This window comes from Dama dama, chromosome 19 (assembly GCF_033118175.1).
Source record: "Dama dama isolate Ldn47 chromosome 19, ASM3311817v1, whole genome shotgun sequence".
Classification (NCBI taxonomy): domain Eukaryota; kingdom Metazoa; phylum Chordata; class Mammalia; order Artiodactyla; family Cervidae; genus Dama; species Dama dama.
The window spans coordinates 52691054-52718505 of record NC_083699.1 but is presented as its reverse complement, the minus strand read 5'-3'; the positions used below and the strand labels follow the sequence as shown (position 1 = coordinate 52718505).

The following is a 27452-nucleotide window of genomic DNA, read 5'->3' as shown; positions in this document are numbered from 1 at the left end:
AGATAGATGTTTTTAGGAACAGATTTTATGATCTCAATCCTTGCATCTCCTCATATCTAAAAAAGGACTAAATCCCTTCATGGTGAATCATATCCTAGTAATTAGCAGAAAACCTTTTGTAAAATGAGCACTTAATGGTATTGAACTCCACCTTCACCAAAAACTTACATATTGACATTCCTCCCACTACCTATTTGAAGCAGTCTGTCAGAGCTATCTGAGGTGCTGCCTCCTAGGTAGCAGTCCTCATTTTGCCCCAAATAAATCTTAACTCACAACTCTCCAAGTTGTGCACCTGTTTTTAGTTGACAATAGTAATAACTACATCAGGAGATTGTTAGGATTGTGCTAGGTAGCTTCAGTTGTGTCCGACTCTGCGATGCTATAGACTATAGCCCACCAGGTCCCTCTGTCCGTGGGATTCTCCAGGGAAAAATACTGGAGTGGGTTGCTGTGCCCTCCCCCAGGGTGTTAAGATGAGATGAGTTATTATATACATATGTTTAGGACACCATCTGACACAAAGCAAGTTCTATATAAATACTGTTAAATAAAAGTTAAAAAGAAAAATTGCAAAAAAAAAAAAGGATTATCAAAATTTCAAAGTACTTTTTTTTTTTTTAAACATCACATTTAGAATGGTTTTATTCCCTCCTGTTTTCTTTTTAGTCTTTTTACACATTGTAACTCAGATATCGCTTAGCTGACAACCTTGGCAATGCTGAGATGGTTGAGTGCGTGGTGATTCAAGAAAAAAAAAATGATATAGGATAAATAACTATTAAATCATGCAAGAACTTACTAAATACAGGCAGCTATTTAGCATCAGTGTATGCATGTTTAGATAGTAGAGTCAGAATGTCTAAGTTCTGGTTTTCTGAACTTATCCTAGCTCTACCACTGACAGCCATGATGTTAAGCAAACTACTATTAATAGCATAACTCCAGAAAGAATGAAGTGATGGAGCCCAAGCAAAAACAACTTCCAATTGTGGATGTGACTGGTGATGGAAGTAAAGTCTGATGTTGTAAAGAGCAATACTGCATAGGAACCTGAAATGTCAGGTCCATGAATCAAGGTAAATTGGAAGTGATCAAACGGGAGATGGAAAGAGTGAACATTGACATTTTAGGAATCAGTGAACTAAAACGGACTTGTATGGGTGACTTTAACTCAGATGACCATTACATCTACTACTGTGGGCAAGAATCCCTTAGAAGAAATGGAGTGGCCATCATAGTCAACAAAAGAGTCCAAAATGCAGTACATGGATGTAATCTCAAAAACAACAGAATGACCTGTTTGTTTCCAAGGTAAACCATTCAATATCACAGTTATCCAAGTCTATGCCCTGACCAGTAATGCTGAAGAAGCTGATGTTGAACAGTTCTATGAAGACCTACAAGACCTTCTACAACTAACACCCAAAAAAGATGTCCTTTTCATTATAGGGGACTAGAATGCAAAAGTAGGAAGTCAAGAAATACCTGGAGTAATGGGCAAATTTGGCCTTGAAGTACAGAATGAAGTAGGTCAAAGGCTAACAGAGGTTTGAGAAGAGAACGCACTGGTCATAGCAAACACCCTCTTCCAACAACACAAGAGAAGACTCTACACATGGACATCACCAGATGGTCAATACCATCAGACTGATTATATTCTTTGCTGTCAAAGATGGAGAAGCTCTATACAGTCAGCAAAAACAAGACTGGAAGCTGACTGTGGCTCAGATCATGAGCTCCTTATTGCCAAATTCAGACTTACATTGAAGAAAGTATGGAAAACCACTAGATCATTCAGGTATGACCTAAATCAAATCCCTTATGACTATACAGTGGAAGTGACAGATAGATTCAAGGGATTAGACCTGATAGAGTGCCTGAAGAACTATGGATGGAGGTTCATGACATTGTACAGGAGGCATCAGGATCATCCCTAAGAAAAAGAAATGCAAAAAGGCAAAATGGTTGTCTGAGGAGGCCTTACAAATAGCTATGAAAAGAAGAGAAGTGAAAGGCAAAGGAGAAAAGGAAAGATATACTCATTTGAATGCAGAGTTCCAAAGAATAGCAGGGAGAGATAAGAAAGCCCTCCTCAGTGATCAGTGCAAAGAAATAGAGTAGCCATTTAGAGGAAAACAATAGAATGGGAAAGACTAGAGATCTATTCAAGAAATTAGAGATACCAAGGGAACTTTTCATGCAAAAATGGACACAATGAAGGACAGAAATAGTATTCTCCTAACAGAAGTAGAAGATATTAAGAAGAGGTGGCAAGAATACACAGAAGAACTATACAAAAAAGATCTTCACGACCTGTGGTGTTGGAGAAGACTCCTGAGAGTCCCTGGACTGCAAGGAGATCCAACCAGTCAATCCTAAAGGAAATCAGTCCTGAATATTCATTGGAAGGACAGATGCTGAAGCTGAAACTCCCAATACTCTGGCCACCTTATGCGAAGAACTGACTCATTGGAAAAGACCCCGATGCTGGGAAAGATTGAAGGCGGGAGAAGAAGGGATGACAGAGGATGAAACAGTTGGATGGCATCACTAACTCAATGGACATGAGTCTGAGTTAGCTCCGGGAGTTGGTGATGGACAGGGAAGCCTGGAGTGCTGCAGTCCATGGAGTTGCTGAGTTGGACATGACTGAGTGACTAAACTAAACTGAACTCCTTGAGGTTGGCTATTCCAGGGGATATTTGTAAGATAATGGTCTTTACTTCAACTCCTCCCCTTCTCTTTTCTATACTATTAATAGCATTCAATGCCTTGATTTCCTCCAATGTAAAGTGGGAATAATTATAATACCTGTTTCATGAATTTATTATGAGCATTAAATGTTGGAATGTTACCTGTTTAACCCAGTTTGATTCTTGCTAAATGCAGAACCCTCGAAAAGATTAGAGAGAACAAAGCTGGCTTTCTAAATAGTGGAATAAACAAGTTTGGTGTTAAACAGGCAATGGTGAGAAGTGTTTCATACCTAAAGAGCCCACCAAGAATCACAGCTGTGAATAATGAGAAGAGTAAATGTCAAACTAGTAAAGCAGGATCTTAGAGGTGAAAGTGGTATGCCTTTACCCCAGCCAACAACTCTGCTCTCTTGAAAAGGCCATCAGAGTTCCCACAGGTCACATGGTAAGGCAGTATCGGTGTTAATTCAGGCTAGGAAATGGTGTGAATGTGGCCTTTCATTTCCCTGTGCCTGACAGTCAAACAGAAGCAGGAACTAATATGGGCTTATCTGAAAGGTCTAAGGGCAGTATGAAATTTCACAAGCAGATCAGCCAACCACCAATGGTCTCAAAATACTAAAAAGCTAATAGTTATTGACTATAATCCACAGTTCAGTAATATATATATTTTCAAAAAACATTCAGAGAGCACCTTTCTATAAAAAGCACCATGGCTCAAAGTGTGTGAATGCAGAAAGACAAATATATGTATGCTTACAGGCTAGAGATTTGAAACACACACACACACACACACACACACACACACACACACAGTATCTACCGTCACCACCACCATAATATCACTAATGCATATGGCTTTCCCAATACTAAGTAGCTTCAGACTAAGTCTATTGGATTCTTTACATTGACTCTACAAAGGAATATATGAATATCGTGAGACAGGCTCAGATGAATGTCATGAAAAATCCAAACAGGGAGAAATCACTTCTCAAATGCAAATGACTGAGGCAGTTAAAAAAATTTTCTGCATCAGTAAAATCCTCTCCATTTGTGTTAAGTATGTTCACTAAAGATTACCTGCTTTGCTTGTTGCCTCAGATTATCCCCAACAGACTCTAGCTCAATCATCTTCCATTCAGCTGCAATACTCTTGAAAACATCAGCTCCAGTGTTTAGCACTTGAATGAGACGATGATCGTGGGATAAATGAGCCAAGATCCTCAGCTCAAGTTGAGAGTAATCAGCAGCTAATATTAAACCACCTGAAACAAATGATTTTAGAAAAGTTGGCACAAAGACAAAACCAAGTACTGAGCAAGATGACAGAAATTCAGTTCCAACAAAGAACCTTGAGATCATGCATCCAAAAGCTAAAATCTTACTCTTGACTCAGTTCAGTTCTGTAACATGTAAAAATTTTTTCTGCTTAGCTTTCAAAGGTATGTAATATATATAAAGCCACCTTTGACCTCTGCCCCTCAACCATTATGGTAGTGCTTTCCTCAGTGTTCCTATAACACTGACATAATATAAATGTCAGAGAGGTTCTTTCATGCCTCTCCCACACAACACTTAGCCACTAGGGACAGGATACTTAATCTTCCTTTGCATTCTATAGAAATACACAGTTCCTGGTACCTAACAGGTCAGAACAAATGGATGTTAATTGAATGAATGAATGACTGAATAAAGAAACTAGTTCCTAATGTGTGTGCATCTTAAGGGAGCAGGAAAGAAATGTGTACTTTGCTTTAAAAATAAAGTCGTTCAACAAAAAACAAGTCAGGTGGTCTGTATGTTCAGAAGAGTTATTAAGGGGATTCAAATAATTTATGTATGGACTAGAAATTTATCTATGGAAAAAACAAAATAAATAAAAGCCAGGTTAAAGAAAAATTAGAAAAATATTTGCAACTGATACCACAAAGGACTCATTGCTATATTACAAAAATGAGGTGCAATCAAGAACAAAATATAAATGAGCAGTTCACAGAAATAAAAACAAAAGAACCTTAAACATATTAAAGAATGCTTAACTTCATTGACAATAAAAGAAATGCAAATTAAATCTATAATAAGAAGCAATCTTCTTCTACTTATATTGCAAAAATCCAGAGGTTGGACAGCACATTCTGTGGCAAGGCTGTGGAGAAAGAAACATTCATATATTGTTACTGGAAAGTAAATGGTAACTGTGCCCCCCCAAAGTAACTACACAGCAAGTTTATAATAGTCATAGGAGCTAAACCTATTACTAGAAAAGGGAAATGGAAAAAACATCCATAATGTAAATTATGGATGAAGCGGTATAAAATTATTTGAAGCTAGTCTGTGATGTGATGCATATTGTAAACTCCAAAGTATCTAAGATACAGAATTTAAAAGATAGAAATAAAACAATAATAAAAATTCATTTATAGTTTTTAAAAAAGAATAAAGAACAGATAGAACAAAATACAAATGACAAGACAATAGACCTAAATCCAACCATACATCAATACTTACTCTAGATAGTTAACTAAACACTGTATTCAACTGGCAGAGATTTTCAGGTTAAATCCATATACATTTAAATAACCTTAATTTTTAAATTTTAAACAAAAGCAGTATAAAGTATTGTTGTGTTAAACACAATCTTATTACCTAAGTAAGAATAAATACATACCATGAAATATTATTCAGCCTTAAAAAAGAAAATTCTGACACAAATGCTATAACATGAATAAACCTTGAAGACATGCTAAGTGAAATAAGCCTGGCACAAAAGTACAAATATTATATGATTTCATTATATGAAGTATAGAGAATGGTCAAATTCTAGATAGAATGGTGGTTGCCATGGGCTGTGGGTAGTTAGGGGGCAGAGTTATATTTAATGGGTACAGAGTTTCAGTTGGGGAAAATGAAAAGTGCTAGAGATGAATGGTGGTAATGGTTGCACCACAACATGAATGTTCTTAATACCACAGAACTGAAAACTTTAACACAGTTACAATGGTAAAATGCTGGTAATTCATACTTAAAAAGCAAAACTGAAAACTGTCCAATGGCAATAAAACTATCATAGACATGATTTTACCCTTAGAATATAAACTTCTGACAGAACTAAATAAATTCAGCTGGTTAACTGCACTCACCCAGACCTGCCAGATGGCAAAAGATAAAAGAGCAAATATGTGTACTAATAGGGCAGATGCTTTGGAGTTAGGTCATGACTTAAAAAGGTTTTGATGATGAGTGCTGAGGAGAGGTCAGACAGAAATAAGACAGCCTTGAGGGCTACCCCATGCAACAGGAAGCAGCAGTGGGGAGAACTGCAGAAGAAACAAAAGAGCAAAACAAGTTAAAAAGAAACAAACAAAAAAAGTGCCTTTAGAAGTCAAGGGAGGAGAAAAACTGAGGAAACAGAGGGTTCACAGAATGACAAATGCTGTAGAGAAGTCGAAGAGGATGAGGACTAACAAAATTCACTGGATTCTACAAAAAGGTTGACAGAGACTGAGGATAACATGATTTCAGTAGGATGCTGAGCAAATGCCCCAGAAGTTTCCCACACAGCAGATCATGAAGACAATTATGAGTGACTGTTACAAATCTGGCAAAACAAAAGGGAAAAATAGGCTCCACCAAAGAGAGGAAACAAGGAGGAAACAATGCATTCTTCTGAGTCTTATTCATAATTTGTTTTATCAGTGCTTTGAAAACCATTTCCACAGCAATAAGAAGCTCAAAACCATCATCAGTCACCTTACCTGTGAAAGGCACAAAGGCATGTCGCATGCTAACCGAGATGGGCATTCCTCTGTCTGAGGCTCTCTCTTCCATTTTTGCCTGGTGCCTGGCATTCATGCCACAGCCCTTCTTTTTTCCTCCTCTGTTGGTGCAAAAAACATCCATCAGTCGGACATGAGGTAGTCTCAAACATATGAAAAGGGTCTGAGCTTTTCAGTAAGTCAGTATTTCTAAGAAATGTAAAAGCCTTATTTGAAACCCACTTTAAAGCTTAATAAAGATACTAGACCTTGTTCAGGAAACATTCAATTGAACAAGACATAAGGTATTTCTGTAATAACCTTTCCTACAAACTGCTTCACTCATCTCAATAAATCTCATAGATCGTATCTAATAGAAATGATCTGTGCTTTTTCTGAGCACATTCATCTGAGCAGATGGAGATGTCAGGAAGGGAGATATTTCAGACAGTGCTAAACTTGTCCCTTTAATATCTAACAAAGAAGCATACAGTGCTGGTTGATTTAATTAGGCACCCAGGATTTCAGCTTTTTACTGCCAACTAGTTTCTTTATAGACAGACTCAGGATTTGAAATGGGTAGTGCTCGGAATAGAACTGTGTATGCCTAGAACAGAAAATTAAACTATTTCATTATTTTACCCAATAGGCTGTTTTTGAGCCATTCATATTCCCAAAAATATATTAAAACAAATAAAGACATTTGAGCCATTCATATTCCCAAAAGTATATTATCACAAATGAAGACAAATAAGAGTCTACCTGCCCATAGGAAGTAGGCTTTTGCCTAGAGCTTGGGAAGGTGGGCTTTCCTCTACTACTGTTGGCATTTTTATCTCAAAATCTCTCGGTACATTCTGAATATTTGGCTCTATAAAGGTTATTCGTCCTAAAATCAAGCAGAATGAAGACATAAAATTAGAGGGGTAAAAAAAAAAAAAAAAAAATTAGAGGGGTAAGGGAGGAGGGGAAATCTGACATTTATTTTAACAAAAATACTATTTCTGAATTATCCTAAAATCCATGCTCTATTATTTTTAAACTAAAGAACAATCTCAATGTATGAATATATGAATCAGCTATAATACAGTGTTTTGTATTAACTTCTATAGAAACAATCCCATGATAAGAAGTAATATGATAAATCATACTATTCCCACACTAAAACAAGTACCAGAAGTTAGCACTATAAAACACTAGCAGTTACACTCATGAGTAAAAGACAAATCAAATGGGTCTTACGAGGAATGACTGTCGAGGACTTTAAAAGCCAGGAATGCACAAGACACAGAAAGACCTGAAGCAGAAGGGCAACTGAGTCCTGAGCAGGGACGGCTGGGGCCCCAGGAGCTAACTGAGGCAGGAGACAGGGCAGCAGTGAGGGACGGTGAGCACAGCCCGACATTCTAGACACCACCTGACCAGTTTTCCTCCTCCTCCTCCTCACCTATCACGAGAATCAACGGCAGACAGCACTGACATGGCTAGAAACCAGAATCAGGTGGCTAATAAATTTTCTACGAAACAGAAACCAATTTGATTTAATGCTTGTGGCTTTATTTTTCTCTAAATATTTTACATTTTATTTATCTACTTATTGAATTTTCCAAAAACACAAGTGTTGTTCAAAAAATCTGGGTAATTGTTACGACTGTTTTTATAATACACATATAATAAGATAAAAATTCTGTTTTATGATACTCTTCATTGTAACAGACTCTCTACCAGTTTCTGTATATAACTGCATCTTCTTTTGATGAATCAGATATTTTAAGTATCTCAGATACAGTTTTAGTGAATAAACTCTTAATATTATGCCCTTGTTATTTAATTTTAGCAAAAATTAGTGCTCAATTAATGGTAGATATTAACATACTTCTTAGCATTAAATGGCCTATTCAATTTTACAAAGCTAACAAGTAGCACCAGCCCACTCCAGTACTCTTGCCTGGAAAATCCCATGGACAGAGGAGCCTGGTAGGCTGTGGTCCATGGGGTCGCTACAAGTCAGACACGACTTCACTTTCACTTTCACTTTCCCTTTCATGCATTGGCGAAGGAAATGGCAACCCATTCCAGTGTTCTTGCCTGGAGAATCCCAGGGACAGGGGAGCCTGGTGGGCAGCCGTCTATGGGGTCACACAGAGTCGGACATGACTGAAGTGTCCTAGCAGCAGCAGCAACAAGTAGCACAGGAAAGAATCCAAGTCTCTTTCTACCTTCTTTTCTATGATAATACTTAATATTCTTTTTAAGTACACTGTCTTCTTTTCTATGATAATACTTAATATTCAGGTCTAGTGTTTGAATTAATGAGGTAGAACTGATGGACAAATAAAATGGCAAAAATAAATTACAAGACATGAACAGTTTCACGGAGATGAATTCTATGATGATAGACTTTACTAACATAAGCTTCTATTTCTAAAATATTCTTTAAGTGCAGGCACAGTATAATGAAAACCAATCAGAAAAACAAGGAATTGATGATTTTCTGCTTTCTAAGCAACAAATAAATTTGCTTTGAAAACTCTCGGTTGACTTTGTTTCTTTACCAACAAGGATTTAAGTTTATAGCATTAGCATATGTTTCAAAATGAAATTTAAAACAGTGCAAGAAACAGGCAGAAGCACCAAGAAGTTAGCTAAATAGGGAAAAAGAGAAAGAGAACTTGTTTAGAACAGAGACTAAGCAAGCAGAGACAAAAGCAGCTCCTGATGGTGCCCTTAGTCTCAATAACAACAACTGATAATGTACCCTGCACTATTCTAAACACTTTACATATACTGGCCTATTTAATCCTCAGGATTACCCAGTGAGGTAGGACTCTCATTATTTTGTTTCACACATGAGGAAACTTAGGCACTGAGAGGTTAAGTACCTTGACTAAAGATTCAAAGCACCAAGATTCAAACCTTGTGAAAATGTGGTATCAAAGCCCACATTCCACACCACCAAACTAAAATGCCTCCGCTATGAAGGAGATAATGCTGCCCTTTCTTCTACTGCACACTGCATTTTGGCAAATATGTAGAGTAGTACACTACCTAGAAAAAGAATGTTTTTTTCCTTCATGAGATTACATGCATACTTATCCCAAGAGAGACACACAATGGACTCTACTGCTTTCTTCTCTTGATTGAATAAAATAAGACACTCCTTATTATACAGATGCCACACAGCCCTACATAGATTCAACCTGGAGAGATTCCTAGGCGATTCAGGAGAGGGCTGGGACTAAAGTCAGATAAGATCATTAATTCAAATAAAGATTTAATTCCTGGGTATACTCACATCCAATCTCAGACATCCAAGTTATTCTATAGAGTACTTGAAAGAAGGAACTATATCTCTAGACTAAATTTCATCTCTTTATCTAGGTAATATCCATCCATGCTTTGGATGCAGTACTGGGCTTCCTAGGTGGCACAAGTGGCAAAGGACCCACCTGCCAATGCAGGAGACATGGGTGCAAACCCTGGGTTGGGAAGAGGCCCTGGAGGAGGAAATGGCAACCCACTCCAGCGTTCTTGCCTGGAAAATTCAATGAACAGAGGAGCCTGGCAGGCCGCAGGCCACAGAATCACAAGGAGTCAGACACGACTAAAGCGACTTAGCAATCACATGTCTTTCATGTTTATAAAACTTCACTAAATCCAATGATGAACACTTGAATTCCTTGGTCATCATAAGCAAATATTACATAAGAATATTTTTAGCAAACCTGGATATTATCCACATTAAGATTTCTCATTACCTGTAGCAGTGTGTGATTGTGATACAGGATAGATTCTTTCCATTCCAAGAAAAGGATTCAGACGTTTTTCCCGCTGCAGGGGAAAGACCACTTTGGTAATAGCATTAGTGATTCTTCTCCACTCTAAGATCAAGCCTGGTAAAGGATGTAATGCCCTTAATTTATTTAAAACATCCTGCCAAAAAAATTATAATAAAGTAAGATCAGACTCTTGTCCAAATTCCATAGCAAACCAGAATCTCTTTTAAGCAAAAATTACAGTCTCAAAATTAAATTTGGTAACTCCTGTATCTAACTCAACTTTACTATAATAACTATTTTTTTTAGAAATCACCATAATGATAAATCCACAATAACTATAAATTATTAAATGTAAATATGTTAATGTTGAGTGATATCAATTTAGAACTTAGCAAAGTAGCTGCTTCCCACCCCCTACCCAAGTGTTTACCTCATCTTTTTTCTTTACATTTTCCTCCTCCATTGCTCATGTGATTATAAGTTTCCCAGTTGCTTTTTTTTTTTTCCTTTTTGCCATAATACTTTCATGGATTTTGTATCAAGGAAATCTATTTTTAAAACTTTGAATTTTCTATGCTACAGAATTTCAATGAACCATTAAGGATAAAAACTTGTGAGATAAAAGGGTAATGCTATCAAATAAGTTTTGCTACAGAATGAAGCTATGGAAACTTCCCCGGGGGAGGCAAGTCATAGTTAATAATATTATGGTCAAAATTCTACATAATGTGACTTCCCTAGCAATCCAACAGTTAAGACGCCACACTTCCAATGCAGGAGTCACAGGTTCGATCCCTGGTTTCTAGGGAACTAAGACCCCATGAATCAAATGCAAGGTTGGGGGAAGAATCTATATAGGATGGCAACTTGGACTGGTCTCTCCATGTGGCTGTACTTTCAATTCTTATTTTCCATTGATAATTCATTTAGTAAAAATGTAAAATTAAGCCTTTTCTCTCTTTTGGCCCATGCATACAGTTTCCATGAGTTGTGATTAAATTTTACTTTGAAATTAACAGATTATATTCTCAAAATAAATTCATGGAAAACTTACTATTTTGCTCTGGAATTAAAAAAAAATTTATATTAACTTTTTCTTTATTTTTTAAATTCTTCCATACCTTTGTTCATGTTCATTTAACTACAAAAACTATATTCTGCAGTCTGAGAGTAGGGCATGTCGGTCCAAGAGTAGTGCATATCATTAATAAAATATGTCTATATAGGTCTGAATTTACAAACTTTTATATACTCTTTTAATGATAGGAAGGACATACTGTTAAGTCAGATTATGATCCAGATTTTCCATTATGGAATGTCTCCACAGTGTGTGTGGGCAGCTGAACCAGAAATCAATTTCTTTGTCTAGATAAATTCAAATGGTGGACTAGGTTGGATTTTGATCACATCAGCATTCTTTCAAGATGCCAAATGCTAACAGAAGTTCAGATTCCGCCCTGTGACTGCCCCAAAGAGCACCTTACTAGTGCTGAACTGTTTTCCCAGCCTTAGCTTCCGTCCATTCTCATTTCCTCTTCTGGTAGAACCCAAAGTTTTCTTGATGCCTTGGTTTTTTTCCTCTCCATTTGGTGGCAACTTTAGTTCCAAAAATAAAACCTGCAAGAAATGTATGCCCTTTTAATCAAGAATCAAATCACATGTATTATCATTCAGAAAACATTTTTAAAAGTATTCAAGAAAAGAGTCTATATAGTTCAACATGAGTTGAAAGAATTTTTTTTGGACAATTTGGAATTAACATATTTAATAAGTAATGGCAATAAAAATCTTAGGTAGACTGTCCATACCCTAATTTAGTCAATGTCAGGTTAATTCTAACACCAGGCTCTTAATAATCAAACACAAGAACATATTTTGTGCTGAACAACTAACAAATAAAGTATTGGCAATAAGACTTCAGTGGCTCTGAGGATTGTAAGTTCACCCAAATACTTCTTGATATGGTAACCAATGTGGCTGCTTGATCATTTAAGCCCCATAGAGGATAGGCATGGGAGCCTTTGTAGCTATTTTATGATCACAAAAATCAGAGAACACTGAAGTAGGAAGGGATCCAAAAAGCCATCTAAATTCCACCACCACAAAGCTACATCCTGAGAATCCCTCAACAAAAAGCCAGGAGAGGGTCCAATGTAGCAATAACAAAAGCTAGAAAGTGACCAGTAAGCACCCACTAAAGAAAGAAGGCTTACAAGGAACACAGATCTAGGCTCTAGGGCAGAGGAAGTTCCCTAAAACATGGATACCTAAAACTCACTAGTTCATACTAGAGGGGTTCCAACTTAGGCAATTCAGAACACTATCTACTCTCTCAACTCATTCATTTATATTCTCTCATTAAGATATGTTAGATAGCATCACCGACTCAATGAACACAAATTTGAGCAAACTTGAGGAGACAGTGGAAGACAGAGAAGCCTGGTGTGCTACAGTCCATGAGGTCACAGAGTCAGACATGACTCAGCAACTGAACAAGATTAGCTAGTTTCTCATTTTTTAAAAACACTTAACTCTGTGGCTTAAAAGGGGAGTCATTTTTATGCCCTTTACATATTTATTGAATATTTACTTTCAGACAGGTATTGCTATAAGTATTTTACATTTATTTTTTATTTCTCAAAACTCCATGAGGTATTTCTACTATGAAGTATTTTACTGAGATGTAAAGGGTTGATCTTTTTGCCACCTCTTCTTAATATCTTCTGCTTCTGTTAGGTCCATACCATTGAACTGAACTGAACTGAAAGGGTTGATAAAGTGGCCCAAAGTCAAGGAGTTAAGGAATAAATAGAAGAGTCTTAAAATATTTACCAACATGCTATAAAACTGAATCACATCTAGAAAACAACAAAACTTCAAAGCTATCAAGTATAAGCACCCATCTATCAGTAACTCTCCCAAAACAACTCAACCATCCCTTGTGGAGTATGGGGAAAGAACACAATACAAACTATTGGGGGAGAAAAGGGCAAACTATGTATAAACTTACATAAGGCGATAAAAATATTGTAGGTTAAAAAAGCAAAGAGTCCTTTTTCACTAACATCTAAGAAAAGTATCTAATTTTGCAGTAAGGAAGGAGTGAAAGTTCATGCAATGACTAACTTCATGGAGAAACATCTACACTGTTATACAACTACTATGACAGATCTCATCTGCATAACATTTACTGAGTGCTTCTTCTGTACCAGGCAAATCTCCTCGTGAAACACACTTTGTAGGATACTTCTTCACTACCTTCCTATTCATAAATAAAAACATACAAAGGAGATATTGGAATACATCTCCAAAGTATTCTGGTTAACCAATTGTTTTATTTTATTGACCTTTGGTGTTTAGGTAAACACATTTATGAAATATATACACACAAACCATTTTTTTGCTCTGAAAATGACTTTCTAAATTCTCCATTCCCATTATACAACCTCAGCAATGTCATCTGAGCTGGTGAAGGAAAAACTATGGCCAGCTAGTTGATAGGCCTGCATCTCAATTGCATCCAGTTTGGCTTGCATTATGTGTTTCTGACTTTCACATTCTGCAGTACTAAAGCCAATTCCATTTAGTTCTAGCAAGGCTAGGCAGTACTGGGAGGGCATTTCCACTTTACAGAAAACATCTGGAAGAAAAAAAAAAAACAAAGAAAGCAAAAACCATTAATTCACCAGCCAAGTGACTAGTTCAGCATCGTTACCTATATACATAGCATTTTTCTGGGAAAATCAGAGATGCTACTAAGCTATCCTTCAAGATCCAGTCTCCTGAGCCACATTCTCAAACCATCAGTGAAAGGTATTAAAGTACTTTCCACTTTTCCATTTAAGCTTTGGACTACTATCTGTGTCTATTCAGAGAGTAAAACAGGCAACCTGATGAACAGTCTGAATTGTAAGTGACTTCATTTCTCTCAACATGATGTTTCTGTTCCTACTCTTAGTAAAACACAAGGTAGCCAATTTTATTTGCTAAGCTGACTATAAAAGGTTAATTCCCCAAAATGATTTCCAACACTCCTGGTCCCATGGTATGCAGGCTTGCACAAAGCTAAATATAAAGGTTTTATATTTTCCAGTGTTCTAAGAGGAAAGGGTAAGTAAGATTCCTAAAGTAAGAAATCAGAGTATTTTTCCATCTGCTGACATTTCTCAACAAAATATTCATTCTAAGTCAGTTTCCCTAGTATGTTCATTAGCATATTAGTCTCAAAAATACTCTAAGAAAGGTTGGGATTGAAAGACACTGTATACTGTGAATTTCAGCATTTATATACTACTCTTACATGTTCATGATGCCTGTTAATATATCAAAGGCTCTGAGTAGAACTGAACAAAGACAGCTATTTTAATGTTTGTTTTAATCAAAAGACTGAAATCATTTGACTATAAAGCCCTTTACTTTAATATTTATTAACATTGTGAAAAGTGAGTGTTCATAGAACATTCTATGGGAAATGCTATCCTAAATTTATTAAGAAAAAAAATCCACAGCAAAGATTTCTACTTCCAGTGTTATGGGTCACTAGGACTCTGTGTAACCCTGGCCTGTCTTCTCCAGTTCTACACACACACATTCGTTAAGGCATTCCTGGTCTCAATCAGTAGGAGAAATCCCAAATGATACCTGTTAACTACCACCAAAAGCAAACAAACAAGTGAGAGCTACTAGCCTCTGACGGTCAGAAGATATGGGCAGTCAGAGCCTTGCTTCACAGGCCTGGAGTCAGAGCAGAAATTCATGGAGTATGCAACTAGAGAAACAAGGAACTAGGGTCAAAAAAAGAGGAGTCAAGAATGATAGGAAGCCAGCTTGGATTCACAGACAGTAGGAAGAAATAGGGCTGCAATGTGAATGAAGTCTTAGCCCAAAAAGGTTGAGGGGATAACATATCTTTGGAGTAGCAAGAGAAGGAGAAGCCTATTCTCAGGCTCCTGTTCTGAACCAAAACTCCCAAGAAAAGCTAATGCAGGCCGTGAATGCAGAGTAGTTTAGTAACAAGCTGAAGCCAGAGCGAAGTCTTTCCAGAGGAAGGCATCCCCCACCCAGCAAACCCTGGAGCACTCCACTGATTCCCTAAGACTTGCAGCCATAGAATCATTAGATTCAGAGCACAGCTATGAATAAACTATATACAAAATCAGAAGTTTGACAAAAAACAACAAAATTCTGTAAAGCAATTATCCTTCAATTAAAAATTAAATTTTTAAAAACTATATACAAAATCAAACAAGATGAATACAAACAAAACAGCAGGAAAGTGTGATATGTCAATAATCACAATGAACAGAAACACATCAATAATTATAAATTGCCAAATTTGTGGGAAAAAACTGATAGTCTGAAAAAGAAATAAGCTATACTTTGTTTTTAAGACACACCTAAAGCATAAGGATCTAGAAGATTTAAAGGGACAGAAAAAAGATGTATGAGGCAAGCAAATAATCAAAAGAAAGTTGATGCTGCCATAGTCATTCCAAAAAAAACAGATGATTAAGAATAAAAATCCTACTAGTGGTAGAGCTAGTCAAACATAATGACAGATTTAATGTACCAGGAAAATACACCAATTTAAACCTGTATGCACCTAATAAAGTAGTCTCAGATGTGCTATAAAATTAACATTGCCTGAACTATAGGGAAAATTAGATATAATTTTCTGATGATTTAAACAACACTGAATTAACAGACATTTATAAAAGTCTGCATCCAGAATTAGTATACCTCTATTCTTATGTGCACACAGAACATTTACACAATAATTCAGGTTTTAGGTTACAAAACAATTCTCAAAGAACTTCAAAGAATGGGTATTATACAAAGATATTCTCCACAACACAATAGAGATTGAATGTAATAATAAAAGTATAAAATAAGCTCTCAACTATTTGAGAATTAAAAATAATCTTATAATTTATTCATCTAAAAAAGTCACACCAGAAAATTTTAAATATTTATGATAAAACAATGAAAACCTTACATGTCAAAACTTGTAAGATATGATGAAAGTAGAACTTTGAGGAAATTATAGCCTTAAATATTTAAATTAGAAAAGAAAAATATGATTTGAAAAGTAATGAGCATAATATCAAACTTAAGAATTTAGAAAAAGGACTGCATATAAAGTCAGGGGAACTAGAAGAAAAGAGATTATATAAAAGTTCACAGAAATCAATGAAACAGAAAACAAAAACAATAGGAAAGATCAAAGGTAAAAATTAAGTTTTTTGAAAACACTGAAAAATTGGATAAACTTCTAGTGCGATTAAACAATAATATTATGAAAGAAAAAGACATAACAAACCAGAGATATAAAAAAGAAAAAAATCAGCAATACCTTTAGATAAATGCTTTAAAAATATATAGGCTACTAAAACATAATCAAAAAGATATAACTGAATAATCTAACAGTTATTAAAGAAGTCAAAGTAGTAGTTGAAAGAAAAATTACAATCATTTTACAACCAATGAATTTGCAAAGTAGAGACAATGTAATCAGCAAGATTTCTTTCACATTGCTGTTGAAAGGACAAATTTTGTACAACCATTCCGAAAAACAGCCTACCATAATCTTGAAAGGTTGAATACTCCTATTTCCAAGATGAAGCAATTCTATAGCCAAAAGAAATTCTTACCCAATGTAGCAGGAGACATGTAAATTTACAAGAATATTTATATAGAACTATTTGGTATAGCAGAACAAAAAATAAAAGAAAACAAAACTAGAGACAATCTAAGCATTCATCAATGGGAAAATGGATAAATATATTTTAGTGTGCATGCATGTGCACACGCGCATGCACACACACAGTGATACATTACACAGCAGTGAAAATAAGTAAACTATAGACACTTGCAATAATATGCATGAATCTTCCTAACATGATGCTGAGCAAGTAAAACAAAGACATAGTGTGACAGATGTTTTATAAAGTTCAAAAACAAACAAAACCAGATAATATATTTTTGGACTTATACATATTAAGAAAATAAGGGAATGATAAACATAAAACTTACGATGCATAAGGAAAAAGGAGGACCCAGGTAGACAAATGTCTAAGTTGTTAATGTGACTTAACAGTTACTCATTATATTATTAAAATAACAGTGAATAAAAAGAGGACCTAGATGGATCAATGATGAAGTGTTAATGAAAAATAAGATTATGACTAATATAAATCTGTGTGGCTGAGGTCAGTTGAAAAAGAGAGAAATCAACTCACTCCACACCTAAAAAAATCATCTCATCAATGTTCAAACTACTTTAAAAAGGAGCTAATTGATCAATGTGAAAAGAACAGGATACTTTGTTCTGGGGTCAAATTAAGCAAAGACACATTCTGTTATTAATATTTATTCATAATCAAACAAAAATCAGCTCTCTACTGGGAGAAAGTCAGCTAGAACACACCTTTCCAACAGGCAAGATGATGAGAAGAGAAAAAGATGAAGATTCTGGAGGCCTACTAAAACTAACAAGCGCAACCTGAAATAATCATTTCCAAATAAAATGTGATGGCTGTCCACATTCTCTCCTAAAACTTCCCTTATTTCAATGTACTTCAATTCTATGTATTCTTTGAATAAGAAATATTTAACACTGTACAAGAATGCATTTAACACCTACAGGTCACCCACTTCTGAAAATTTGCATGGGAAAAAAGCTGTGAAGGCACAAAGAAAACATACTGTGAAAGCTAAAAATTATAAATCTTGAGGGTTTCTTACACTTTTCTGAAAAGGAATGTCAGTCTTTTTTTTTTTTTTAACAGGTGAAAAATTATCTTTTAAGTAACGGAACAGTACCCTCCCAATTAGACTGAAAAACTTACAAATCTGGTAATGGGCAATAAATGTCTAAAAAATTACAGACTAATTCATATCACCATCATCAAATGTCAGTGTTTAGAAATTATACAGACTACCCAGGATGCCTATCCTAGAGGCAGACTAGTCAGACTAAGAGGGAATTAGCTATGTTCATTCAGCATTATTGTCCATGAATGTAGAAGGAGTCCTGAGGAAGGTGTACTGTGTACTCCAACTTCTTTATCTGCCTACATTGGCTTAGAAAGGCTGAGTTTGAAATACTCGAATGCTTGTTGAAGAGCTGTTAATTAACATCACTTAATCAAGTCTCCTGCAAGCAAATAAGCTTTTGTTATTATTTTATCCCAGTAATATCAGGGAGAACTTTATAACCAGCACAGAGGGTTTGTGCTAGAAGTAATAATAATCATCAACTAATACAATCCTGAATATTCACTGGAAGGACTGAGGCTGAAGCTGAAGCTCCAATACTTTGACGCCTGATGTGAAGAATCAACTCATTGGAAAAGACCCTGATGCTGGGAAAGATTGAGGGCAGGAGGAGAAGGGGATGACAGAGGACAAGATGGTTGGATAGCATCACCAACTCAATGAGTCTGAGCAAACTCCAGGAGATGGTGAAGGACAGAGAAGCCTGGTGCACAGGAGTCCATGGGGTCCCAAAGAGTCGAACACGACTTAGCGACTGAAGAACAACAGCAACAAGTGCCTAATGTGTGACAAGTACTAAGTTCTCTGTCTCATTTAACACTTTCAAAATAAGAACCAGACTTAGAGAGTTAAAATAGCTTGCCCAAGGTCCCTCATAAATAAATAATGCAGATTCAAGCCCTACGTCAGTCTCCTGTTTGTAATGTTAATTAATCAGCCAATAAATCCATGGTTTACATCTCCTTACAATGAAGTCAACCTTGTTTCACTTCATCATTTTCACCTTAAGTATATATTATGCTCTCTGAATTCAAGACAGACAATCTAGGCCAGCAGCCTGCACAATAAATCCACACTATTTCTCACAAGGGGTAAAAAAAAAGATTCACATGAATACACTTTGCTGAAAAAAATAACTGTTAAAGAATTCTACAAAGAAAATAGTTCACTGTTTTAAATCCATAAAAGATACATACTAAGTGTATTTCTAAAACCATTTGATAACATTCAAATATAAAATTAGGAATAAATGAATAAAATGCTCTAACTTCACTATAGTAAAGCCAAAGGTCAGCAAACTATGGCCAATCTGGGGCCAGATGTCTGTTTTTGTAAATAAAGATTTATTGGAACACTCATTTTCATGCTGTCTATAGCTGCTTTCATGCTATGATGGCAGAGCTGAATATTCCTGATTGAGATCATCTAGCCTACAAAACCAAAACTAGTCACTATCTAGCTTTTTACAGAAAAAATTATGTTGACTCCTGCACTAGACAATCAAAAGAAAGGGTTTGCATAAAAAGTATAACTTATATTAAAAAAATAAAGTGTAATTTATCGACCTGTGACAGAGTGACTAAATATAGAACTATCCCCAGTCTTACAACATCATAAAAATGCCAGTAACTGTTTTTTTACCTTGAAGGTTTTCCTTCTTCAACAAAGAATTAAGTTGATTCATAGAGTTGAAGATGAGAATGGACTCTACAGATGCTCTGTATCGTCCAGAATGCTCAGTGCTGACATTCAGCCCTAGGCTTTGAATTCCTTGGCCAGTCTCTATCTCTTCCAGGAGTGGAAGCTCATGAGGAAGAAAACGGGAAACTATGCTGTGAAGAGTCGGCTCCTTGGAATCTGGATCTAGTAACCAGCATGCCACCTGAATGGGATAACAATCAGAATATTTTCTTGATTTTCCAAAGACATTTCTGTATCCTTAAATTAAAAGGGGAAAAAAGAAAGCTCATTTTTAATCTCATTCATTTTTACTTAATACACTTAATACTTATTCAGTGGTCTTCCCAGGAGAGAAGGAAAGGACAACTGCACCAGGATAAGGAAAGGATAATTGGTTACTTTTTTTTTTTTTACCAATAAGAGCAGTGACCTTCAAAGAAGAAAAAGTTATACTTTTCCATTATGGCAATGTACCTGCTGTTTTACTTCAGAAGTCACCTTGAAAATCAAATGCCTTTGGACTAACAAAAATCAAATTTCTGAAAATGCAGCTGGGTTTCTTTTCCATTGAGGCTGACTTTGGCTTACCTACTATTATAATAAAGATGGGCCAATATAGTTTTAGTTTCAACATAGGAAGAAGTGAGACATAAACATTTAACCATTACAAGTTCACATACAGTATTTTAGAATGCATAAGGCTTTCTCTTAAAGATGAGGACCTGTCACCATGACCACCCAACCTGTGATTGGACTGCTATTCTTAGCTTCCCTATGAGACTAGAAGACTTGCATTTTCTAATACTAGATTCAAGCAGTTTGAAATTGGATTTAGAATAAGGAATCTAAACCTTGTTCATAATTTCAAGCATTTATAAATGACTTGGTTACTTCTTTTATATGCTAAGAATTCAGTTTTACAGGGGGGCACAATCTTGTATATTATAATAAGAAATATAAATTGGGTCTTCTGAATAGAGATAAGGCGGGCTTCCCAGATGGCTCAGCAGGTGAAGAATATGCCTGTGATGCAGCAGATGCAGGCTCGATTCCAGGGTCAGAAAGACCCCTTGGAGGAGGAACCGGCAACCCACTCCAGAATTCTTGCCTGAAAAATCCCATGGACAGGAGTCTGGTGGACTACAGTCCAAAGGATCACAAAGAACTGGACACACTGAGCTCTCGCGAGAGAGAGACAGGTTATCTTTAGTTATGCTAATACAGTGTCTTGGAGTACCCTGAAGTCACCTAAGAACGCAGGCTAGTTGCCAGGGGTAATCAATCCTGTGACAGGAGAGCTGGAACTTTCAGTTCCACCTCCCCGAATTCCTGGTTAGAGGAAGAGGCTAAAGAGTAACTGATCACCAATGGCCAATGCTTTGATCAATTGCGCCTATATAATGAAGCCTCCACAGGAACCCAAAAGGAAGGGTTCAAAGAGCTTCTGGGTTGGTAATCACAAGAAGACTGGGGGAGAGTGGCAAGCCTACAAAGGACAGAAGCTCCACACCTCTTCTTTCAAACCTCGCCCTATACATCTCTTCATCTGGCTGTTGATCTGTGTCCTTTAATATCCTTTGTAATAAGCCAGTAATCTAGTGAGAAAACCATTTTCTAAGTTCTGTTAGCTCCTCTAACAAATTAACCAAACTCAAGGAGGGGGTTATAGGAATCTGATTTATTTACAGCTGGTTGACCAGAAGCACAGTTAATAAGCTGGGCTTGCAACTAGTGCCTGAAGTTGGGGGCTTGTGGGACTGAGCCCTTAGCCTATGGGATTTGATGCTATTTCCAGGTAGATAGTGACCGAATTGAACTGAACTGTTGGACATCCAGCTGGTACCCAGAGAACTGTTAGTGGTACAGAAACAGGCCCCCACCATTAGAAACTAGTGATCAGAACCCTTTTAGAGGTACTGAATAAGAGAGTCTGATGTAAAAGTTGGCAAATGTTTATTATAAAAGTGAAATTTTTGCCAATAAACTTGACAACTTAGATTAAACTGAAAAAAAAAAAAAGTGAAATTTTATAAATTAATAGTTTCTGTTACATCAAAAATGCTATGATTAGTAAAACCAAGTATGGAATATTTCAAATGGTTTACACCAAAATTGCTATATAAATCTGGGAAGCTACTATAGCTTTAAGAAGCTCATATTACCCATATTCTCATTTTGGACTCTGAAACATCAAAATTTAATGATAACCTTTTATATCCAGTAAAAAGTCAGTTTAGAAACTATATGAAATGTATCACATAAACAAAGTCTGGTTTGAAATATAGAAAAGACAGTGTCATTAGTTTACCTGATAATGCCTTCAAAGTGAAGTAAAAGTCACTCAGTTGTGTCCAATGCTTTGCAACCCCGTGGACTACACAGTCCATGGAATTCTCCAGGCCAGAATACTGGAGTCGGTAGCTGTTCCCTTCTCAAGGGGATTTTCCCAACCCATGGATCAAAGCCAGGTCTCCTGCACTGCAGGCAGATTCTTTACCAGCGGAGTCACCAGGGAAGCCCAAGAATACTGGAGAGGGTGGCCTATCCCTTCTCCAGCAGATCTTCTCAATGCAGGAATCAAACTGGGGTCTCCTGCATTGCAGGCGGATTCTTTACCAGCTGAGCTACCAGGGAAGCCCCAATGCCCTCAAAAATCTCTGCCAAAAAAGCTAAAGAAGCTAAAAAAATTATCTTATTATCATTGATTATATTGGTAACAACAAATTAATATCATCTCAATTCAATTAATATTCCACATACCTCATGTATTCTAGTCTCAAAAAGGGGAAAAAAATGATATCCCTTTCACAGCTATGATCCAATAGATAAATGTCTTCTGAAAGTGCATTATATGTTTATGTATAATCATATAAGTGTATATTACAATAACATTAGTTACTCTTTCTTTAATAATTCAATCATCTTTATAAACAGTGTATCAATTTGCTATTATATGGAAAAGTTCTCACAGGTTAATAAGGCCATTTATCCCTATGCTAAATGGCCTCTAACTACTATCCTTTGTGATCTCTTATATCTATATACGCTTTTACTATTTTCTGCCTCTATCCTCACGGATATTTAAAATATCCTGCTATCATGTATCTAAATCTGACAGTTCTCCTTTCATTTCTAACTTACTATGAGACAGAAAGTTTAGAACATATGACCAAAATGAAAACTTTTTAAGTCTTTGAAAAAGGTATGAACTTTAGTTCTTAGAATTTATAACATATCTGTTTTTATCTACATAGAGGCATCTGGTGTTAATAATAATCTGTTCTGGATGAATGCAATTACTGGACAAAGGAGTGACTACCCTAAACTACTTAAGCTGCAGTGTTGAAGCTACATAAATATCAGTCATTTAAGAATTAACCCTAAACATTAAAATATTTTTTGAAGTATACAAAAATTGTTTAAATAAGACAAGAAACCTTAGGATCTTCATAACTTTGTTCCAGGGAGATGCCACAAGACAGAAGAAGAATTTTATAACTCCGGATGAAGTCATAGATGATAACAGAACGTTCTTTATCAGATTTCTTGTGAAAGCAAGATTGAAGGTGCCACAATCTATCCTTCACAGTCAGGCCTGGATCCAGAGAAGGTGGGATCAAACTGGCACTAATTTCTTAAAAAAAAAAAAAAGAAAGAAAAAAAAAATTAAGGCAAAAAGTACACACATTCATTTGAAGTAGCAATCTTTAGTGCTAAGATTGAAAAAAGCTCAAAAACATCAGAGTTTAGTTCAGCATGACCTTATTATCCAGGTCATGTTGGCCTGGATGCACTGTTTTGTAATCTAAAAATTAAGGTTTGGGCTAGGTGATTTATAATGCTCTAATTCAGTCCAGTTCAGTTCAGTCACTTAGTCATGTCTGGTTCCTTGCGACCCCATGAACTGCAGCACGCCAAGGCCTCCCTGGCCTTCACCAACTCCTGGAGCCTACCAAAACTCATGTCCATTGAGTCGGTGATGCCATCCAATCATCTCATCCTCTGTCGTCCCCTTCTCCTCCTGCCCTCAATCATTCCCAGCACCAGGGTCTTTTCCAATGAGTCAGCTCTTCACATCAGGTGGCCAAAGTACTGGAGTTTCAGCTTCAACATCAGTCCTCCCAATGAACACCCAAAACTGATCTCCTTTAGAATGGACTGATTGAATCTCCTTGCAGTCCAAGGGACTCTCAAGAGTCTTCTCCAACACCACAGCTCAAAAGCATCAATTCTTTGGTGCTCGGCTTTCTTTATAGTCCAACTCTCACATCCATACATGACTACTGGAAAAACCATAGCCTTGACCAGACAGACCTTTGTTGGCAAAGTAATGTCTCTGCTTTTTAATACGCTGTCTAGGTTAGTCATAACTTTCCTTCCAAGGAGGAAGTGTCTTTTAATTTCATGGCTGCAGTCACCATCTGCAGTGATTTTGGAGCCCAGAAAAATAAAGTCAGCCACTGTTTCCCCATCTATTGACATGAAGTGACAGGACTGGATGCCATGATCTTAGTTTTCTGAATGTTGAGCTTTAAGCCAATTTTTTCACTCTCCTCTTTCACTTTCATCAAGAGGCTCTTTAGTTCTTCTTCACTTTCTGCCATAAAGATGGTGTTATCTGCATATCTGAGGTTATTGATATTTCTCCCGGCAATCTTGATTCCAGCTTGTGCTTCCTCCAGCCCAGCGTTTCTCATGATGTACTCTGCATATAAGTTAAATAAGCAGGGCGACAATGTACAGCCTTGCATGCATGCATGCTAAGTTGCTTCAGTCGTGTCTGACTCTATGTGACCCTATGGACAGCAGCCCACCAGCCTCCTCTGTCCACAGGATTCTCTAGGCAAGAATACTGGAGTGGGCTGCCATTTCTTTCTCCATATGCAGCCTTGATGTACTCCTTTTCCTTTCTGAGACCAGTCTGTTGTTCCATGTCCAGTTCTAACTGTTGCTTCCTGACCTGCATACAGGTTTCTCAAGAGACAAGTCAGGTGGTCTGGTATTCCCATCTCTTTCAGAATTTTCCACAGTTTGTTGTGATCCACACAGTCAATGGCTTTGGCATAGTCAATAAAGCAGAAATAGATGTTTTTCTGGAACTCTCTTGCTTTTTTGATGATCCAGCGGATGTTGGTAATTTGATCTCTGGTTCCTCTGCCTTTTCTAAAACTAGCTTGAACATCTTGAAGTTCACGGTTCACGTATTTGCTGAGGCCTGGCTTGGAGAATTTTGAGCATTACTTTACTAGCGTGTGAAATGACTACAATTGTGTGGTAATTTGAGCATTCTTTGGCATTTCCTTTCTTTGGGATAGGAACGAAAACTGCTCTTTTCCAGTCCTGTGGCCACTGCTGAGTTTTCCAAATTTGCTGACATATTGAGTGCAGCACTTTCACAGCATCATCTTTTAGGATTTGAAATAGCTCAACAGGAATGAGCTCTAATTAGGTGGGAGAAAATTCTAAACATTAAGATTCTAAAAATAAATCTACATTTCTCAGAATGTGAATTGAAATGACAAAAAAGTTATTTGGAAGTAAATCTTTTAAAAAGGAACTAATATTACAGAGAAGTTTAGTATGAATGTATAAAACTACATCTAAAATAAAAGAAGTTCAAGTAACGACTCACCGTAAGATGTTTTCCTACAAAACAACTGAAAATATTTCATGCTTACTCAGGAATAGACATTATACAGCATCTTTTAAAATGTTTCCTTATTAATTCTGCTCCTAAAACCTAATAATCAACTAGGTATCCAACCACCATAATCAGCTCACAAATTATTTCTAGATAACATCCTTTTAACTATAAGGCTTCTCCAAAGGCTGTGTGATTCAACTACTGTCGATGTCTAGCTCATCACTGCTTCTAAATGAGTTCCAGATATACCAAACAGGAGGAAAAAAGCCTGTAAAGAAACTGCTTTGATCCAGTCTTCAGAAACAAATTTTCTAGGTGGCCAGCAAGTCCTTAAGGTTCCAGTGCCCCCCAAGAGAAAACATAGTATTAATAGCTCCATGTGACAAGCAGAAGGGACAAAGGGGGTATTGGTGGGTGCTTCTTAAAACATTATTCCAGTTAATACGTGAAATAATGTACACAATAGCTAGGATTTTTTTAAAAATGAAAAACTTTTTCTTATTACTAAAAACAAAGTCTAGATAAGTATCAGGAGACTATTTCAACAAAAATGTGACTATCCTCATAGAGGTTGCATTAAAATTATATAATAACTTAGAGAAATAGTGATTACTTACCAGAATGCTTTTGTTCCTTCTGCAGTGAAAAATAGTAAGCATCTTTTCCACCCCAGCATACTGCAAGCCCAACCACCAACATGTCATCACAATCTTTAACAGGAAATCCATCATCTCTAATAGAGGTTTCTTGAGGGAAACTAACTATGTAAATTCAAAGTGAATAGTTAAAAATCTCTAAAAGACATTAAATTGAACATTAAATATGATAATAAAAACCATTTGATAATCAAATTTTTCAGATCCCCTACAATTTGCATTATATGAATAGTCATTTTTAGATGTTTATAAGATCTTTCTAGGCATTCCATCAATTAAGATAATTGTCACTATCAAAAATCTACCAAAGACTTCTTAAAAAGAGATCTGTAATAATGACTATGTTTACAATTAACTTCAAGTTTTTCAAAAGCTGCCTTTAGAATTTTTATAACTCAAAAATAAAAGACCACTTGCACACCACAAAAATTTTACAGCAAACTCAGCAACTTCTAACACTTAGAAACTCCAAGAGTTTTTAACACTTAGAGAAACCAAGAGTCTTAGTTCTTAGTTAAAAATTAGGTATGATTTTGTATATGCAGTCAACATTTTCCCTAAAATAATACATCTTCCATTCCAAAGACATTGGTCAAAAATATTAGGTCAACAACTAATCTATCTTATTTACAATTATATCCCCAATATCTGGAAAATAACTGGTACATATTCGTTAAATTTAAGTGAATGTTTTTAATCTTTCTAACTGCTAGCACAGGAAATGTACTCAATTTTATTTGTTGTATGAAAAACAGAAAGAGCTAATTAACACTCAAAGTACATAAAACTTGTCATTAACACATATGCTTCCTGAATTGAGTATCAAATACTTAGAACTTTATGAACAAATTCATTCATAAATACAGAAATTTAACAAATTTCATCAAATCTTTGATTTCCACAACATGTTGTCAAGTTGACTACAGCTATCCCCCATAATAATGAATCATTACTGTCATGAAATAAGACAGGAATACATGGTATTATCTGACCAAAAGTTTTAATTCTCTGAAAACCTGGAAGAGTCCTGTGAGGCTTTGTGGTCAACACTGCAGTATGGAATTCATGACTATCAGTGGAGGTATAAATTCTACTTGAGATAAGTCTTGGAAAACATAGCTAATACACACTGTGAAAATATAGTGCCTATTTGTTATGTACTCCTGTTATGACATAAGTGAGTAAAGATATTACAGTTTAAGAGAAAATAATTCATGAGCATCATGTCTGCCATTTGCAACAACATGAATGGACCTGAGTAAAATAAGTCAGACAGAAAGATAAATACTGTATATTATCATTTATATGTGGAACCTAAAGAATTAAACAAATGAATATAACTAAAGATAAACAGACTCACAGATAAAGAGAATAAATAAGTGATTGAGGAAAAGGAGGTTTGAGGGGCAAGAGAGCAGTAGAAGATTAATTAGTACAAACTACAATGTATAAGTCAGCTCTAA

General features: G+C 36.1%; 1 protein-coding gene across 4 annotated transcripts in view; it reads right to left on the bottom strand.

The window, feature by feature from the left end:
- Nucleotides 1-27452, bottom strand: part of POLQ (DNA polymerase theta) — a 106851-nt gene that overhangs the window by 18516 nt on the left and 60883 nt on the right. For all 4 annotated transcript variants that reach the window (XM_061167063.1, XM_061167065.1, XM_061167064.1 and 1 more), the window contains 9 exons: nucleotides 25951-26094; nucleotides 23127-23323; nucleotides 19651-19891; nucleotides 13680-13873; nucleotides 11713-11850; nucleotides 10213-10387; nucleotides 7217-7343; nucleotides 6455-6576; nucleotides 3780-3964 (listed from right to left, as the gene is read on the bottom strand). In XM_061167063.1, the coding sequence (XP_061023046.1) occupies nucleotides 3780-3964; nucleotides 6455-6576; nucleotides 7217-7343; nucleotides 10213-10387; nucleotides 11713-11850; nucleotides 13680-13873; nucleotides 19651-19891; nucleotides 23127-23323; nucleotides 25951-26094 (1523 nt within the window). The remainder of the gene's footprint in view (nucleotides 1-3779; nucleotides 3965-6454; nucleotides 6577-7216; nucleotides 7344-10212; nucleotides 10388-11712; nucleotides 11851-13679; nucleotides 13874-19650; nucleotides 19892-23126; nucleotides 23324-25950; nucleotides 26095-27452) is intronic.